The sequence below is a fragment of the Nymphaea colorata genome, chromosome 13, assembly GCF_008831285.2.
Source record: "Nymphaea colorata isolate Beijing-Zhang1983 chromosome 13, ASM883128v2, whole genome shotgun sequence".
Classification (NCBI taxonomy): Eukaryota; Viridiplantae; Streptophyta; class Magnoliopsida; order Nymphaeales; family Nymphaeaceae; genus Nymphaea; species Nymphaea colorata.
In genome coordinates, this window is record NC_045150.1 from 7,643,726 (window position 1) to 7,659,550 (window position 15,825).

General features: G+C 42.3%; 2 protein-coding genes across 3 annotated transcripts; one reads left to right on the top strand and one right to left on the bottom strand.

Moving 5' to 3' along the window:
- The first annotated feature begins 2,495 nt into the window (after nucleotides 1-2,495).
- Nucleotides 2,496-4,273, top strand: LOC116267116 (uncharacterized). Of its 2 annotated transcripts, none has more exons than XM_031648690.2 (3): nucleotides 2,496-2,670; nucleotides 3,116-3,250; nucleotides 3,561-4,273. In XM_031648690.2, exons 2-3 carry the CDS (start codon nucleotides 3,137-3,139, stop codon nucleotides 4,155-4,157), a joined length of 711 nt encoding a protein of 236 aa, XP_031504550.1. In that variant the 5' UTR covers nucleotides 2,496-2,670; nucleotides 3,116-3,136; the 3' UTR covers nucleotides 4,158-4,273. The 2 variants fall into 2 exon arrangements, with proteins under 2 accessions (XP_031504550.1, XP_031504549.1); XM_031648689.2 differs by having other exon boundaries at nucleotides 2,502-2,734.
- A 5,741-nt stretch (nucleotides 4,274-10,014) lies between these two features.
- On the bottom strand, nucleotides 10,015-11,784 carry LOC116267274 (aspartyl protease family protein 2-like). Its single transcript, XM_031648906.2, has one exon. It carries the CDS (start codon nucleotides 11,719-11,721, stop codon nucleotides 10,219-10,221), a length of 1,503 nt encoding a protein of 500 aa, XP_031504766.1. The 5' UTR covers nucleotides 11,722-11,784; the 3' UTR covers nucleotides 10,015-10,218.
- Nucleotides 11,785-15,825: the final 4,041 nt, after the last annotated feature.

Sequence of the window (15,825 nt, forward strand, 5' to 3'; positions counted from 1 at the left end):
TGACAAGTTTGGCCATAAAGATCTATGTAGAAGACCAAGCACGACATCCACCACAAACTAGAGAGCTTTTTCAACATAAAGTACTCATATGAGAAGATCAGGGAATTTATCTCCGTTCACCCTCCAGTTGCTGTTTGTCTTCATTTTTAAAATCATGGCAACTTCAGAATTTTCAACATGTTGAAGTAGCATAAAGTAGACTTTTCATCATGTTGAAGTAGCATAAAATGGATATGTTAACTTCAATTCGACATGACATGACTGCTCTGGATAATGTAAGATACACTCATTAAATGTGTTGCATTACTGAAAAGCTAAGATCAGGTAAATCCATCTCAGTATTTATCTCCTTGCACCCTACAGTTGTTGTGTGTTCATTTTTTTTAAATCATGGCAACTTCAGAATTTTCAACATGTTAAAGTAGCATACAGTAGACTTTTCAACATGTTGAAGCAGCATAAAGTGGATATGTTAACTTCAATTCGACATGACGGCTCTGGATAATGTAAGATACACCCATTAAATGTGTTGCATCACTGAAAAGCTAAGATCAAGTAAATCCATCTCAGTGCCAAGTTCACAGAAAAGAAAAATAAATAAATAACTTGCACATCAGCTCAGAATTATCAACTCTAAAGCATGTGTCTATGTCCACATTTTCCAAGGTTCTTTTTTATTCAATTGATAGAGATCACATTAAAGTTAGCATCACAAAGATCAGTATGTCCTTGGTATTTCTGCACTGATAAGCAGAGGAGCTAAAGAAATCAAGAAACAAAGCAAAAGTTAAAGGAAATTACCATTTATCCTGTTAACCAGCCACTTTGTGCCTCCTTCTATGCTGGTGGACAATGACTATATTAACAAAAAAGAAAAAGGTGTTGTCAGCACGATACAAGGAAAACAGAAGTTTGAAGAATAATATAACATAATCATGAAAAATGAAAAAGCACCTCAAAACATTAACATAACATGAGCACTTTGTACAAGATACAAGTTTGCATTTTACTAACAAGAACTAAAAACTTGGATATCAGCTAAAAAAATGCACAATTGCAATACATAAAATAGCTACCATGTATATGATTGGAGTTCTAAAAGGTAAAAACCTTAAATAACCAGCAAGAAAACATAAAACATGGCGAAGCTGATTTCTAGACCATTTAACGTAGTTTGGGGTGTCATGAACATTTGGACGTTTCTTTGTAGAGATAGGTTTGACCATTAATATTGCTAAGTTAGCAGCAACATGAGGATTGTAGTGAGGTCCTGATGCCCTTAAAATAATCCATGCCCCCAGTGTATACAGAACAAGAGTTAGAGACCATCAGACTGTGGCATGGATGACACATGACAAATATGTACTATCTTATTCCTCAAAATTGTCATGAAAAGTGCACCTAAAATAAACGATGTAAAACAGTAAGCAGGGCTAATTTCCTGTTCTGAGAGGTATACATGAATGAAGGAGCAGCGACGAGGAAGAAACGCAGCGACAGAGGGGAGATGCAGCGAATAGAGGAGGAGACACAGCGAGAGAGGAGACACGACCAACAGCAAAGGTGAGGAACAAGAGAGCGACAGAGGAGGAGACTCATCGACAGATGGGAGACGCAGCGAGAGCGAGAGACCTGTGCAGCGAGAAAGGAGAGGTTCCATTGAGTGTGAGGGAGGAGGAGACAGTGAGATTTTGCTCGACGATGGGCGTCCATGAAAAAGTCCCACTTCACATGTCGGACTTTTTCACCTGTGACATTTCACCCGATCGTATCTCATTTTTCGGGTGAAATTTCATGTAGTTTGATGCATTGTGAGGTGAATGGGTGAAAGTTCACCCACCCGTACAGTTCTCAACCGATGCCCATGGTTTATTATGTGCATCAAATGGGGTCTAACATGTGAAAAAAGAAAAAACATTAGCTTCTATTTTCTTCTCAATAAGATTCTTATTTTCTTCTCAATAAGATTCTCCGCTAAATTACATTGTGTACCTTTGTCTTGTCAATTTCTAATATGAGATTATCCACTAAATTACGTTGTGTACCTTTCGTCAGTCTTGTCAATTTCTAATATGCAACTTGTGAAAAACGAGAATCCAACTTAGCAACAATATGTAATATTGAAAAAATTTAACTAGCTTTCTTTTTTCTCTTCAAGTTAGCAAAGTATACTTTAAGTTATGAAAAATATGACCTTTGCTTGAAAAAATTAGAGTTTCTTTTTTGCTAAAAAAGTAGACAGCAAAATCAAAATTTCTTAAATTTTAATAGTTAAACATGTAGTCAATGTTATGGCGTACAGTTCGAAAAAGCTTGCAAAACAGCGAACGTATTCTTAGTTACGTAATTTATGTGGCATAGTTTCATAATTTTATACCATTAAACCAACTTAACTGCATGAAACCCGACTTTAATTGACAAAAGTTAGTTTTGATTAACAATAGAAAATTTAGCTGTTTTTAACAATGTTGAAAAATTAAATACATATTTGTTATCGCCAAACTATGGCCCATGCGTTCCTGAAAGGTTCTCAATTTTTTAGTGTGGTTTGAAAATTAAGAGGGAGCCTTTTGCTTGCGCTCTACCGTCAGGATCAGCTGCATAACCCCAGCTTCAAGTACTCGTGCCCTCTTTCTCTCTCAACATGTTTGACAGCATGCCCCAACTAAGGTAGCCAGTGCTTCTTTCAATCGCGTTCAAATCTCTCAGCAGGGGCCTTTGCTCGTGCTGCGAGGTGATCTCCTCAACTTCTCTGTTGCCTTCCCTTTCATGCGTCTCTCCTTCTCTCTGTCTTGGTTGGTGTATAAAGGGCCATTTCACAGATGATAGTGATTTGACATCTGGGTCGTCGATTTTCTTAATGTGTGTTTGGAGTAATCGCCAAACTGTTTGACGAAATGACTCAACCAAACTTCTTATACGCTTTTGCCGGCTTGCTAATTATGGCTTTCTCTAAGCGTATTTTGTAACTAGACAACCAGCCGAGTGTGATGTATGATATAGAAACCTCCCCAGAGAGAGAGAGAGAGAGAGAGAGAGAGAGAGAGGGCAACTGCTTCTTCGTTTTCCATATGGAATCCATATTATATTATTGATGCGGTTTGTACTTTTCCAGGAGTAGAAACCGTTTCCTGTCATGTCTTCTATGATCCTTAGACGTGTTACGAGGGCTACTTCATCATTCTATGCTCCTGGAAGACGGCACTTCAGTGATAACAGCCTTGACCATGCAATTAGAGAGTTCAATAAGGTAAACCATATCCTTGTCTCAATTGCAATATTTATGTTGTTTAAAGATGGCAATTAGGATAAGATCCATTGCAGCGCTCTACTTTCCTTTTTTTTTTGTTTTTGTGTTGATATTCAGGCCTTTATTCAATCGTCTTATTTGCTACTTCATGCATTTTTTCATCGTTCTCTTGCTGAATGACCAAGTTGGTACCCTTCAACTGGCTTCTTTTTTCCATTTCCACCACACAAAATCTTACGATCATCTCTCTCTCACGAATTTCTTTGATACTGAAATTTGAAGTGGTTACGGATGAGGGAACATTTTACAGGAAATGGAAACAATCTTCGGTGAACCTCCTCCCACCTCCCATGGTTCTCTAACCAGCTCACATGTTCTGGAAGATGCGGAACCGGCCCAGTCCTTTTGTTCCCCACCTCTCGAAGTTGAACCTACTCTTTCTCACGTTGGCAGCCGCGGCCAAGCTCAGATGGTCGATGTCTCTGCAAAAGAGAGCAGTAATAGAACTGCTATTGCATCCTGCAGAGTCTTACTAGGTGAGAAAGCATTCAAGCTGGTAGCTGCCAACCAAATAGCCAAGGGAGATGTTCTGGGAGTGGCAAGGATTGCAGGCATATGTGCTGCCAAGCAGACTGGCAATCTCATCCCTTTGTGCCACAACATAACTCTGAGTCATGTTTCAGTTGATACAAAGCTGAATCAGAAGGATTTCGCAGTAGAGATAGAAGGGCAAGCTTCGTCAACTGGGAAAACTGGCGTGGAAATGGAAGCAATGACAGCAGTAACAGTTGCTGGTCTGACCGTCTATGACATGTGCAAGGCAGCATCAAAAGAAATACGAATTACTGATGTTCAGCTTGAGAGCAAAACGGGTGGCAAAACTGGAGATTGGCATAGAAAACAATGAATTCATTATGCCTTGCTAGGAAGTCCTAATGATGTGTTGTTGCAACAAAATATCAAAATTTGGAAGTTGCTGCTTGTTAAAGCATTGATAGTTACTGATTGTTCGCCGTTTTTTCATGAGTTCATGTTTTCTTACTTTCTATACATCGTTTTTTTTTTTGTTCATGTGTTCTTCATTTTGTTTCTAGTAGACTGCACAATTCAAGTTTCTGTCTTGAAACAAGCTGTAAAAGTTGATGCCAATAGGTCGTATGATGCATCCAGAATATACCCAATTCAAATCATATGCGTGAAACATTCTACAAAAGTTTATACCAACAGGTTGTATGATGCATCACTATGGTTTGATTAAGAACACTTGTCCAAGCTGACGTTGTTAAAAGACTTTCAAGTAAACAAGCCAGATCAAATCTCACTGGTAGGAGAGTGCCATGTCTTTTTCTTTTCTTCTGCAGTGGGTTCCACACATAGACAGCAGGGTGGTGAATTCGCCTGTACTTTTACTCATAGGTAATAGGCCATCAAGTTGTCTGCTTCCCTCGGAAGCCCTTTGGATTATAAAATGCTGCTGTCCTACTAATATCCCTGCAATAGCCTCATTTCATTCCATGTTTGGAAGTGATTGTCTTTGTGTGCCATTGCCACAAGACATAGGTGTGGGAATGGTTTGATAAACTGGGAGGTCGTCATTTGAATACCTGTGTTATGAGACTAGAGAAAAAAAGTCATAGGATCTAAGAAGTTAAGGTATCGAATCCCTTGGTTTTTGACAGAGATTATAGATTGGTAAACTGGGAGGTCGTCATTTGAATACCTGTGTTATGAGATTAGAGAAAAAAAATCTTAGGATCTAAGATGCTAACGTATCGAATCCCTTGGTTTTTGACAGAGATCATAGATCTCTGGATTGAAAGATGCAATATTGGCTACATTCTCCATTAATATTTAAGATTACATTCCTCCGTGTATGGATTAAATCCATGAATTTAAAGGCTCATGAGGATCTTAAATCCATAATTTGGAAAAATCTCGAGTTTGACAAAGACATGGATTTAAGGCGGACCTCATGACAGCTCATACCCCTCGATTTGAGATACGAGATAATCAAAGGCTTTCAGGTTACGTTTATGAGATTAAAGTTCAAATCATCTGGTCCTTAAAATCAAAATGGTTTGACCAAACCTCACAATTATTGGAACACCATCAGCCCAACTCTCAACACCATCAACCAAGTAGCATCCACTGGAACAGAATTAAAAGACGCATCCGATATGCGCCTCCTTTTCGACCAGCTATGCGACACCCTAAGTCCCCTAGATACAAAAGCAATCCGCAAAAACAAAAGCAAAAAGACGAAATATACAATACAATGCACAGCGAGAGATAGAGAGAGAGAGAGAGAGAGGGCAGTAACCACGGTTCAGTGTTGACGCTTCAGACCCTCAGGTTTTTTTTTTGGTTGTATTAGTGTAGTTGAACCTTCACCAAATCGTGACTCACATCACAATAACAGGTCGTCTATACAGGTGAAGCTTCAGTTCTATAAATCCCAAAAGAGACGATTGACGCATCAATATAGCAGATCAAGTGGTTCCAGAATTGTTTGGTTATGTTGAAAATGAAGACCTAAATAGGCTTATGAACCAGAGGGGATAGTCCAAACAAGTGAGTGACTTTTCTTGAGAGAATGCATGATGGGTTTGATTTGGGAGCCCCTTTCTCTCCATATTGGCACCGAATATAGGGATCGTTCCAACATGACGAGCTCCCCTTCCTCTACCCACCTGGAATGTCCAGGGATCTTCCATGTTTGAGCACTCCTCCAAAGCTTTCAAACACCCCTTTAATTGGGGTAGACGATACTGTTAAAAAAATCAGTCTCCAAATGACACAAGTTTTACTCATTTTATATATAGAGGAAGAATGTCGAATCCCACGGATGTGGGAATCTCTGGACATGGGTGGAGCTATAAAATTCTGGGCACTAGGTATAAATTTTAAATTAAAGCCCACCAATATGTAAATGAAAAAAATTGTTCAGAAAGAAATACCAATATAAAAATAACATGATTTTGGGGGCCCATGTGGGCAATTGTAACCTACACATGCCTCCCCCCTTGCCCATAGATCTCAAGGACTGCCACTTGGCCATCGGATTTTTCGGGTGGTGTGGCGCTATGTGCGAGATTCATCTCCTTCTCATGTTGGGCCAGCTCGAGCTCAAATCAACTCATAAAACTTGAGCTCAAACTTGGCTGGAACTCGAGTGAAGCTCAATAGAATAAGCTTGAGTTCAACTCGACGATACAACGTCGAGCTCAAACTCAACTTGTTTAACTCCTTTGTGTAAGCATGTCTCGCTTTTAACTCGTTTAACCCATTTAGTTGCTACTTCTTTTAATTATTTTTATCATTATAATTCAACATTCATTATCCAGTGGAGACAAGCCCAGCCGAGTTCTTACACCTTGAACTCAACTCGTTTAACATTCTAAACATACATTTAAACTTGTGCTTGACTCATTTATAAACAAGTCGTGTTCGAGTTCGAGCTTGAACTGGCTTGACTCTTTGTGCAGCCCTACCTGCGACTCAAGAGACACCGTCAAATGGCAAACAAGTTTGCAAACAAATATAGGGATAGAAAGTGTTATGCCACGTATGACGAAAGGAGGTTCTCGTTTTTAAGATAATGTTGTAACCACTAAGAGAACGATATCTGTGAAGGTTAAGATGCCAACAAAAATAATGACAAACTTGATGAAGAAGATTTAGGGTTCAATGAAGGCCCTCCTTATGACCAAGAAACCGCAAGCTTTTTCAACAAAGTGATGGCTCAATCCATCTTCACAAGATTTACAAGACAAACTTGGACTTTATGAATATGTCACTTAATCTGAAGAATGATGAAAATAGAAGATATTATGCAAAGTATCTGATGCTATCACACATGATCTTTACCACAAAAGAAATATTATTGTTGTTAAAAATAATACCATGACTCATAAGCAATATTGATGTATGTAGGTAATGATGCCAACAAAAAGAATGACAATGATATTGTTATCAATAAGGAGGGGCATCGACCTGGCATTGTAAAAAGAAATCTTTTGAAATATCTCCCTAGACTTTCCAAATATGTCTTCAAGTTTGAGAGAAGATAAAAATGGAAGGCTTTATGCAAAGTTTCTAACTTTATCAAGCAGAATCTTCTCAATAAAAGGGAAATTATTATTGTTAAAGATAATGTTGTTCCCCATAAGTGAATGACATCTATTGAGGTAAATATGCAAAAAATATAATAATGGCATTGCTTTCATCAAGGAGGTCACCAATCTGACATTGCAAAAAAAAAATGGCAGAAACATTTGGAGATTATTATAAACTGAGACTATAAATATCAAATCTTACACTATCAATCCTTAAGGTCGAGGGTGGCCTTCCATGGCAAAAAACCATGTTAAATCTCTTACTGTTGTTAAGTTTTTTGTTATTTTAACAACATACAAGGTGTTGCAGGCAGGTTTTTCATGTTTTTCATGATGGGTCTCAAGCTCAGATTTGGAGTTGGATACATTTTCTTCTTTGTAGATAAAGTGGGAGAGGAAAATGTACAGCTTCAAAAATAAAGTATGCCGTAAAAGAGAAACTATTAACAGTGCTGAGGACCAAACATACAAGAAGCTACCAGAACTTGGCCAACCAAGCTATGGGCATATAGCAAGCAGCATTCGAAGCTTTTTTTATCTTTTGTTGGTGAATGTTAAACAGTGCACCATCTGTCCACCAGGCTTCCTCTGACCTGGACGCGCAAGGGCTACATGTCGCCCATCCCACTGGACATGGCGGCAGCGGCGCACCGCCCTGGCCTGTAGAGGGGCTCAGTGTGCCCCCTTCCCATTGTCAGAAGGTGGTCTTCTAGGTTTATATCAGCAGTTGAGGTGGTTCATGTCTTGTAGGTGAGTGTTAGAAGTAGAACAATCAATATCCATGAGAGAGAGAGAGAGAGAGGAAGAAACTTTACTCAAAAGCATCCTTCCCTGACATGCATGCTCCCACTGCTTCCCCTTGCTTTTGACCTTCTGTGGCTTATGGCTTTCCCTTAATTTGCTTCCACTTCAATGCAAGTGAGACACCTGTATATTTTATGCCTACCCATGAATGTTCATTCAAATATTTTTGATGTTTGTTTTTCCCACCACTCAAGAAGTGGGATGTCCACAAACTTTACACTGTCTCTATCTTCTCCTCAACTAACATCTTAGTGGAACACAATCTTTAGCCTTTGCCCCTCTCTACTGTGTTTGCATCCCAAACAGGAACACATGAACCACCTTCATCAGTCATTAAACTATGCAGTGGGATATGTCCCCATTCATTAATGCAAATCGTTAAAATAAGTCTCCCTAAATATCGTATTCGTATGTCGCATCCGCTCAACTGTGTATCTGTGACTTTATATATATATATATATATATAAAGTCATCCGTTTGAGTTGGGGACATGTCCGACCGTAAAGATAAAGAAGAGAAGGAAAAGGCATTTACTACTCATTGTCCCAACGAATACTTACAGCGGGGAACAGGTGCACATTTATTTCTTTCGTCCGCAGTAAAAGATCTAAAGCAAAAAAGAAATATATTTAACAAGCCTAAACCCCTTCTCTCCCTCCCTCTCATCTCCCGATAGGTATATATACGTCTTTAAATCCCTCACCTTCTTCCCTTGCTCTCCTGTCTCTCTGGCCATGGAGAGAGCATCGTTCTTCGTTCTCTTCCCCTTCTTCCTCCTCCTCTCCACTGGTTCTGCAGATCTCGTTTCTCACCAGAGACACTGGTAAGGGCCCAGGTGGGCTTTCAGAACCCGGGGAACGGGCTTGTGCCCAGGCTCGGCTTGAACCAGGCAAGGGCGAGCCAGGCCGAATTTGATAAAAAAAAATAGTAAATTATAAATATTATATATATATATATATATACAGCGACCTGCATATGGAGTAATGATAATAAAGCTTGGGTTCCACTTCCCGGCGGATGTGCAATCTGAATCAGACACAAATTTCTGGGTGCTTTTCTACCTGACTAGTTCCTAATGTTAGTGCTTTTCTTAGTGTAAAGTACTCTTCACTACTTTTTTTACTTTTTGTATCTCCCACCGCCACAAGTCTTAAGATGTGAAGAGTACTTGACACTAAAAAAAAGCACTAAGATTAGGAACTAGTCAGCTAGAAAGGCACCCAGAAATTTGCACCCTTTGCTTTTTTAGTTCCTAATCTCGACCAATCATTTTCTTGAAATCCATGCTTGAGAAAGTTACGTGCGGTACGGTTTTAGAGTTGAAGAGGGCTATGAATCTCAGCCTTTTTACTCGCTTCTCTGTGTACCATTCATAGAACTCTCCTTCAATATCTGTATTTCTGTATGTTGTATCCGCTTGGCCGAATACACGTGATGTATATATATCTAAGTAGAACTGCTTGTTTGCAATATTATGTGTTTTAATTAAGAGATCACATGTTCTCGAGCTTTAAATTCAGTTAAGAAAAGCGACACTCGAATAGGTCAGCACGACATGCCATACCATTTCTTAATCATATTTTGCATATAAAGTAACTTTATGTTCCATCACTGTATATAATATAATATAATACGTGTCCGCATGCAGTGCAATGTACAAACTAAGGCGCGTGCAATAACAAAACCATTAAAAGTCTGCATTAAACAACTTAAAGAGCCTGTCCTTCTAACCCTTTAGTAAGGATCAGTTATCCTCGTCTCAAATGCACATCGAATATTCAATATACGCGGGACATAGTTGATCACAGTTTAAAAAAAAGCAGGTCGTTTGACTACGGTTGGATATGACAGTAGAAAAACAATTCATCATTCTTTTCCTCTGATTGTAATAATATCCAACTCTACATGTCCAACTTTTTCACCACTACAAGTTACACGCATTTTCCTCCTACACTACCAAACAAAGGTTATTCATGTGACTTTGCAGACAAAGTCACATGAACCCGACCAAGCGGGTCCATTTAACTTTTCAAACCCGACCCGGGAGTATCAACACGCGTGGGGGATGAACCCGACCCGGGACCCGGCAGAGTCCAGGACGACCCGGATGCCCTGCTGCTGGATGTTGCCGATAATGGAGAGGCCGCCGGTGGTTCCCGCGAAGGCGAAGCAGAAGAGACCGTTGGAGTTGACGGGTATGAGGTAGTTGGTCGCCGGTAGGGAGAGGTCGGCTCCCCTGCTGAAGTGGAACACCACGGTCGGCACCTTCACCACGGTCTGCCCGCTCAGGTCGTAACACGTGTCGAAGAGCGAGAATCCGCCGGTGGTACGCCGGAGGTGCGTCGTGCCGGACCGGAACGCGTCCCGCATCGCCTCGTAAGCAGGCTGCACCAGACGGGTGACGGACGTCCCGGAGTCCACGATCACCCCCCCGCTTCCATCACTGGAGATCTGGAACTCTGACGTCGGCACGGGGATCGGAGTGCCGCCCACGCTGATCCCCGCGAGCTCCACGTAGTAGAACGTCCCTAGCCTGGGGTTCGTCACCATGGGCGTGTAGATGACGGTCCCGCCGGCCGCTCCGGTGCCGGTCGGAGGCAACGCGGCGTCCCCGAATACCAGAGACGAGCCCTGGGTGCTGCCGGCCTGGCGGTCGGCGAGGCAGTAGGAGAAGCGCTGGCCGAAGATCCGGCCGGCCTGCGAGGGGAACGAAAGGTCGCCTCGGCCGAGACCGAGCAGACCCGCCGCGCCGGCGAAGAGGCCTTCGTTGTCGTGGCCGCAGCCGAGCGCCACCCGGCCGATGGTTGCGCTGCGGAAGGCGAGCGTCTCTGTCGAGAAGTCGCCGACGGTGAAGGATCCGTCACCGTAAGAGACCTGGTAGAGGCAGGTCTGGCGACTGTTGCAGCCGGAGATGTCGAGCTGCCGGCAGATGGGCGATGAACACGGTAGTCCGGCGAAGGACGACGACGTCCTCGGGTCGAATATAGGGTCGGCCTGCGAGTAGCAGCGGCGGCAAGGGGAACACTGGATCCACACAATGTCGCTGCCGGTGTCTACCACCATGGACATCGGACGTGCAGGGGTGCCTACTCCTACGCGCGTGAAGTATTCACCGCTCCCCTGCGAGAGCCCGGAGACGAGGGGGGAAGAGAAACCCCCCGGTCTCGACATAACCGCGCCGGAGCTGCCCTCCGGCCGCCTCGTCCTCCGCCCAGAACGGTGCCTCCGGTGGGCGACATGCGAGGCGATGAAGTCGACACGGGCGGCGTCGCGGTTAAGGCGAAGCGAGAATAGCTCGGCCGGCGTTGAGTTGTAGGCGAGGGAGTCCCGGTGCTCGAGCCGGAGGAAGAGGGAAGCGGACGCGGAGAGCGAGCCAAGGTCCGAAAACGATTCGGCCTCAAACAGAGTGTCGCTCCAGGGGATGGAAGAATCGAGAATGGGAGGGCTCGAGAGTGGTCGGACTACCAGTGTCTGGTGAGAAACGAGATCTGCATAAGCAGATGAAAGGAGGAGGAAGAAGGGGAAGAGAACGAAGAACGATGCTCTCCCCATGGCGAGAGAGACAGGAGAGCAAGGGAAGAAGGTGAGGGATTTAAAGACATATATACCTAACGAGAGCTGAGAGGGAGGGAGAGAGAAGGGGTTTGCGCTTTTTAAATATATTTCTTTTTGCTTTAGATCTTTTACTGCAGACGAATGAAATAAATGTGCACCTGTTCCCCGCTGTAAGTGTTAGTTGGGACAATTGAGTAATAAATGCCTTTTCCTTCTCTTTTTTATCTTTACGGACGGTATGTCCCCAACTCAAACGGATGACTTTATATATATACACAGTTGAGCGGGGATGCAAACACAGTAGAGAGGGGCAAAGGCTAAAGATTGTGTTCCACTAAGACGTTAGTTGAGGAGAAGATAGAGACAGTGTAAAGTTTGTGGACATCCCACTTCTTTGAAAGGTGGGAAACCAAACCATCAAAAGATCATTCATGGCTAACTAAGTAGAAAACATATAGGTGTCTCATTTGCATTGAAGTGGAAGCAAATGAAAGGAAAGACATAAAGCCACAAAAAGGTGAAAAGCCAGAGAAGGAAGAGAGAACATGCATGTGAGAGTGAGATGTTTTTGAGTAAAGTCACTGCCTCTCTCTTTCTCTCTCTCTTGCTTTCTTTGCATGGGTATTAATTGTTCTACTTCTAACACTCACATGCAAAACATGAAGCGCTTCAACTGCTGGTATAAACCCAAAAGTTCACCTTCACCTGGTTGGGTGTGTCCAGAGCTTATTGAAGAAGCATGGGCATTAATTGTCTCACTTTTGTACTCCATGGCAGATGAAACCCAGCGGGCTCGCTTTGCACCAACTTGGAAGGGGCCATGCGGAGTCCCTATTACCCTATTACAAGGGTGTTTGGCTATAGTAACAGTTTGTTATAACTCTAATTATTAGAGCAAATTCATGAAACACTGCATGACAACATTTTATTCAATGCATGATCATTTCTCGTCTAGGGGAGAGCGAGCTAGCTTAGCTTGCCAGTCGACAGATGGTGCATATTAATACTCGCCAACAAAACATGAAATGCTTCAAATGCCACTTTCTGTTAGCCCACAGGGTCACCCTGGCTTGGTCGGCTTTGGACCCTATCACTGTTCATGGTATTTGTTTGTGGCAGACTTTAATTTTTGAAGCTGTACATTTTTCTCTTCCACTTTAGGCCTGGAATATGGTCTTTGATATGTTTCCAAGTTCTACTTTCTCGATATAAAACATTCAACAGTTTAATCATACGCCGCACCTGATGCAAACTGTACTACTTGGACCTGGTTCAGGTTCATGCATGACCTTATGATCTTGTCCCATTCTGCAGATCTTTGCCCTTCACAAGAACACTTGCATTCATGCGACGAACGGCCTCTGCGCTGGACACATGATGGGCTGTTTGACTGCACGGAAAACCAAGTATCAGGAACGCGGCGTTCCTGCAAATGGTGGAGCCCGTGACAACGCGACAGGACAACGGAAGTGGATGAAACGACAACAACAACAACAGGGATAGAGTCGAAGGGGAGACATTGTTATATATGCTTTCAGATCATGGAAAGAATGATCTTCCTATTAAGGACACTTGCGGACGCCGCCGTGAGGCGTAGCAGGGGCACTCTTCGTAGTGGCCGGCGGTGCCGGAGGGGACGCAGTGGCACCTGGAGAGCAGGTGCCGCACGCCCTCTTGCAAAAGTTGGGCGACGATGACAGGCTGCAACTCACCCCGCATGCCGCATCGCAATCTGCGTCATACCATTCACATCCTCAACACCCTACTCAAGAATACACAACTACGCCATTAACAGCACAGCAAAATTAACAGCACAGCAAAGAGAAAGAGACGTACCTAGCACTGGCGGAGGCAGAGCTAAAACGACCGAATGCCACACAAGCGCAGCCGTCGCTCGTGCACTCCTATGCATTCCCTCGGCGCGAGCGACGGCTGCCCTCGTGTGGCATTGGGTCATTCTACCTTTGCCTCCGCCAGCGCTAGGCACGTCTCTTTCTCTTTGTTGTGCTGTTAATGGTGTAGTCTGTGTATTCATGAGTGGGGTGTTGAGGATGTGAATGGTACGAGGCGATGCGGCATGCGGGGTGAGGTGCAGCCTGTCGTCGCGGCCCAACTTTTGCAAGAGGGAGTGCGGCACCTCCTGCTCCAGGTGCTACTGCGTCCCCTTCGGCACCGCCGGCCACAACGAAGAGTGCCCCCCTGCTACGCCTCCCAGACCACTCACGGCGGCGTCCGCAAGTGTCCTTAATAGGAAGATCATTCCGGCCATGATCTGAAAGCATATATAACAATGTCTCCCCTTCGACTCTATCTCTGTTGTTGTTGTTGTCGTTTCATCCAATTCCCTTGTTCCGGACGTTTGATTGTGTGGAAGGCAATATCCCACAAAACGGTGGGTCCCATTAAGTGAGGGTGTGAAAATTTCAAGTTAAGTTAAGGCGACTCACATGTGATTATGTTCAAAGTCTTGATAGCACTTACTAATTTAAGGCACATAAATCTACAAATAGCGGCCCATAAAGTGTCACTAATTAGAACCACACACCCTAAATAAGCAAATAAGAAACATTGGCTTCAACAAGTTTACGCATGCCAACAGCGGCGTAGCTAGAAATTTTTTTTTTTTATCAAGGGGTTGAATTATGGTTTCAAAAGTTTGACGAACTCCGCAATATCATTTTTCATAAGAAGCAAAAGCAGTGTTGGTATTCATAAACTTGTTGAAGCTTATTTATTTAGGGTGTGTGGCTCTAACTTGCATGTGACACTTTATGGGGCGGCTGTTTTGTTGGATGCATCTCCTGTCAATCTTCTTCTTCGGGTTAAAAATGTTTTGATGTAGAACGACATTTGTTTTACATGTAAATTTTAAAAATTTAGTTTAACTTATATAAAAATTTAAAAAATATATATATTTTAGCTCCTGTTAAAGTTTTAAAACTATAGTCCAACCCCTACAGTGAAAAATTTCTGGCTCCCAAACACAAAGGTTCAAAATGAGACCCAAACCAAACGCAGTTCGATCAGGGTCACCTTGGCTTGGTTCACTTTGGACCCCATCACTGTTCATGGCATTTCTTTGTGGCAGTGGACGAGTTAAAAGCAGCATGCACCATTTCTATAAATAATATTTTATGCACACCTCATTTTATATCGACAAAGAAGTGCTATGAAGTGGTCGTGGAAATAACTTATAGAAAACACTAAGATAAACATTACAGTGAGGTGAACTTCGTGGTTCACTTTCCACATCACTTTTGAGTAAAACTAGTGAAAGGATGCAAATAAAACTTTTACCAAAACATCTAGACAACATTTTATGAAAAGTTTTGATTGACACTATTAACACTCACCAACAAAACACTTAAATATAGTATAAAGATCTTACGCTAGACCCGCTGATTCTCTTTCTGATTGAACAACTTTTCATAAAATGTTGTCTAGATGTTTTGGTAAAAGAGTTTTATTTGCATCCTTTCACTAGTTTTAGTCAAAAAGTGATGTGGAAAGTGAACCACGAAGTTCACCTCACTGTAATGTTTATCTTAGTGTTTTCTATAAGTTATTTCCACGACCACTTCATAGTACTTCTTTGTCGATGTAAGGTGTGCATAAAATATTATTTATAGAAATGGTGCATGCTGCTTTTAACTCGTCCACTAAGCCCTTATAAAAGCAAATGATATAGAGGGAAAATGAGCATTGATTTGTCAGAAGTCTTTATGGATAGATAAAAGTTTTATTTTTACCCTTCAGATTCATTTCAATATTTTCCAATATCCAGGCATTATTAGCTTACGCAAGTTCGTCTCGATCTTCTTGCTTAATTTTTACATATTCTATCAGATTAATTTCTAGCTTTTATTTGCTTACATCACGTATCAGAGATCCGGTGATTTTTCACTTGTTCTTGTTTTTCCCAGTCTTCGTCAGCAATTAATATTGACATGTGGAGACCTTAAATCCTTCTCTCTAACTTAAACTTCAATAATTATATGCAGTACAATAGTTAGATCCGGACCTTTCGTTCTGGCTAGTACCCCAAAAGCATCCTGATTACTTCTAAACCTAAATTAATAAGAAATAAACAAAAGCAAATCT